This window comes from Belonocnema kinseyi, chromosome 5 (genome assembly GCF_010883055.1).
Source record: "Belonocnema kinseyi isolate 2016_QV_RU_SX_M_011 chromosome 5, B_treatae_v1, whole genome shotgun sequence".
Taxonomy (NCBI): domain Eukaryota; kingdom Metazoa; phylum Arthropoda; class Insecta; order Hymenoptera; family Cynipidae; genus Belonocnema; species Belonocnema kinseyi.
The window spans coordinates 141,256,489-141,259,986 of record NC_046661.1 but is presented as its reverse complement, the minus strand read 5'-3'; the positions used below and the strand labels follow the sequence as shown (position 1 = coordinate 141,259,986).

Genomic DNA, 3,498 nt, shown 5'->3' with positions numbered 1-3,498 from the left:
ATTCTTTTTAATTTATTTAAATTCACTTCAATTCTTCTAAGTTTACCCCATTCTATTTAGTTCAATGGACTTTTTTCTTATTTTTAAATTATTTTGAATTCACCTGCTTGATTTTTAAATTCCAACTTGTTTTTTATGAATTTCATCTAATTCTTTTTATTTCCCTTCAATTCTTCTAAATTCACGTAAATTTTACTGAAATAAATGGATTTTTTCGATTTAAAAAATTTTTTCCAATTAATTTACGTTCCTTTAATTAATTTAAAGTCATTAATCACTTTTTTGGTTAATAATTTGAGTTGATCTGCAATGAAATCAATTTTTTAAACGATCCAAATTTATTTCCAGGGTGAAGAAACCAAGTGAATTCAACCGTCCTCGAATTCCTCTCTCGGCACGAATCATAACTCGGCCGACCTCGTCCTATATTAGTAAAAAGGTTGGTATTACTTCGCAGGGGAATTAATTTAAAAGAGACTGAAATTACAGGCCTCGGACTCACTACACTATTTTACACTTTTTTTTAATACTATTTCGAAAAAAATTACACTAAAGACACTATTTTCTCACAATTGTCTGCTAATTCCACGATTTCTTTACAAATTACATTAATTTTCCACAAAACAATTGAATTTTCTAACAGTTTCTTTAATTTTCAAGCAAATAATTTAATTTTCAATTAAATTAGATTAATTTTCAACCAAAAATAAAACAAATCTTCCAACATTGAATTGAATTTTCAACGAATTGGTTAATTATTTAATAATAAAAAAAAAAATACTTTTTACCAAAAAAGGCAAAAACAAATTAATTAAGTTTTCAACTAAAGCACTGTGAAATTTCAACAAAAATAATTCATCTCTAATAATAACAAATAATTTTTAACCAAATTGTTGAGGATTGATTTTCTATCCAAAAATATAAGTGTTTAATAAATAAGTTGAATTTGCTATCCGAAAAGACGATTTTTCAAGTGAAAGGGAAATTTCAATCCAAAAAGGAGGAATTTTCAACAAAAAAATATTAATTTTCTACAAAAGTATATATTTTTAACCAAAAACGATGATTTTTTCAAAACAATCGTTGAATTTTCACAAAAAGTATGTTTTTTAATTCAAAAAGATTATTTTTTAAACAAAAATACAATAATAGATTTTTTAAATAAAAGGAATTAATTTTCAATCGAAAAAGATAAATCTTCAATAAAAAAAATATGAATTTTTTACAAAAACTTTTTTTTTTACAAAAACGATGAATTTTTCAAAACAATCGTTAAATTTTCACAAAAAGTACGTTTTTAAATAAAAAGGATTAATTTTCAACCAAAAAATATGAATTTTCAACCAAACAATATAAATATTCGACCAACAACGATTACTTTTTAACAAAAGGCTTTAATTTTCAACATAATAATGAAATCTGTAACTAAATAGTAGAATTTGTAACCAAAAAGTAGAATTAAAAAAAAAATGATTTATTAAAAATTCCACTACTTGGTTGAAAGTTGAACGAATTTTTTCAAATTTAATTTTTTTCGTTAAAGATTCATAATTTTAGTTGTAAGTTCGTTTTTTGGTTAAAAAATAAAATTAACAATTCTTTTTGTTGAAAAAATATTGCTTTTTAACTGCAAATTCAAATATTTTGTTAAAAAAGTCTACTTTTTTTTTTTTTGTTATTTTATGTTTACGTTTTCAAAATTAAATAGTTTTAAAGAGAATTGGGCTTTTTAGCTTGAAAATTCAACAAACCGTTTTTTGTTTTTAATTAAAAGTTTGTTGTGGTAACATTTTTTGATAAACATTAATATTTTTCGTTGAAAATTCAACAATTTGGTTAACATTTTTTTTTTCATTCTGGACTGAAAAATTTTTCTTGGTAGAAAATTCATTTTTTTTGTAGAAACTTCATTTCTTTTTGAGTTTTTGGATAAAATGCAACTTCTTAGTTGAAGATTTATCTATTTTTGTTGAGGATTGGACTATTTGATTGAAAATTAAAAAAAATTGGTATAAAATTCAACTATTTGGTACAAAATTCAACTTTTTTGTAAAAACTTCATCTCTTTTTGAGTTTTTGATAAAAATGCAACTTCTTATAGTTTAAGATTGATCTATTTTTGTTGAGGATTCGACTATTTTATTGAAAATTCAAAATTTGGTATAAAATTCAACTTTTTTGTAGACAATTTTTGTAGAAATTTCATCTCTTTTTGAGTTTTTGGTTAAAAATGTGCAACTTCTTAGTTGAAGATTTATCTATTTTTGTTGAGGATTGGACTATTTTATTGAAAATTAAAAAATTTGTTATAAAATTCAACTATTTGGTACAAAATTCAACTTTTTTGTAGAAACTTCATCTCTTTTTGAGTTTTTTGTTAAAAATGCAACTTCTTATAGTTTAAGATTGATCTATTTTTGTTGAGGATTGGACTATTTGATTAAAAATTAAAAAATTTGGTACAAATTCAACTATTTGGTACAAAATTCAACTTTTTTGTAGACAATTTTTGTAGAAACTTCATCTCTTTTTGAGTTTTTTGTTAATTTATAAATTTTTTTGTTGGAAATTTTTGTAGAAACTTCATCTCTTTTTGAGTTTTTTGTTAATTTATAAATTTTTTTGTAGGAAATTTTTGTAGAAACTTCATTTCTTTTTGAGTTTTTGGATAAAATGCAACTTCTTAGTTGAAGATTTATCTATTTTTGTTGAGGATTGGACTATTTTATTGAAAATTAAAAAATTTGTTATAAAATTCAACTATTTGGTATAAAATTCAACTTTTTTGTAGACAATTTTTGTAGAAACTTCATCTCTTTTTGAGTTTTTGATAAAAATGCTACTTCTTATAGTTGAAGATTTATCTATTTTTGTTGAGGATTGAACTATTTTATTGAAAATTAAAAAATTTGTTATAAAATTCAACTATTTGGTACAAAATTCAACTTTTTTGTAAAAACTTCATTTCTTTTTGAGTTTTTGGATAAAATGCAACTTCTTAGTTGAAGATTTATCTATTTTTGTTGAGGATTGGACTATTTTATTAAAAATTAAAAAAAATTTGTATAAAATTCATTTATTTGGTACAAAATTCAACTTTTTTGTAAAAACTTCATCTCTTTTTGAGTTTTTGATAAAAATGCAACTTCTTATAGTTTAAGATTGATCTATTTTTGTTGAGGATTCGACTATTTTATTGAAAATTCAAAATTTGGTATAAAATTCAACTTTTTTGTAGACAATTTTTGTAGAAATTTCATCTCTTTTTGAGTTTTTGGTTAAAAATGTGCAACTTCTTAGTTGAAGATTAATCTATTTTTGTTGAGGATTGAACTATTTTATTGAAAATTAAAAAAATTTGGTATAAAATTCAACTATTTGGTACAAAATTCAACTTTTTTGTAGAAACTTCATCTCTTTTTGAGTTTTTTGTTAATTTATAAATTTTTTTGTTGGAAATTTTTGTAGAAACTTCATCTCTTTTTGAGTTTTTTGTTA

General features: G+C 22.0%; 1 protein-coding gene across 2 annotated transcripts in view; it reads left to right on the top strand.

The window, feature by feature from the left end:
- LOC117172620 (dolichyl-diphosphooligosaccharide--protein glycosyltransferase subunit STT3B) overlaps window positions 1–3,498 on the top strand; it is a 37,982-nt gene that overhangs the window by 33,306 nt on the left and 1,178 nt on the right. For both annotated transcript variants that reach the window (XM_033360717.1, XM_033360718.1), the window contains exon 6: window positions 349–439. In XM_033360717.1, the coding sequence (XP_033216608.1) occupies window positions 349–439 (91 nt within the window). The remainder of the gene's footprint in view (window positions 1–348; window positions 440–3,498) is intronic.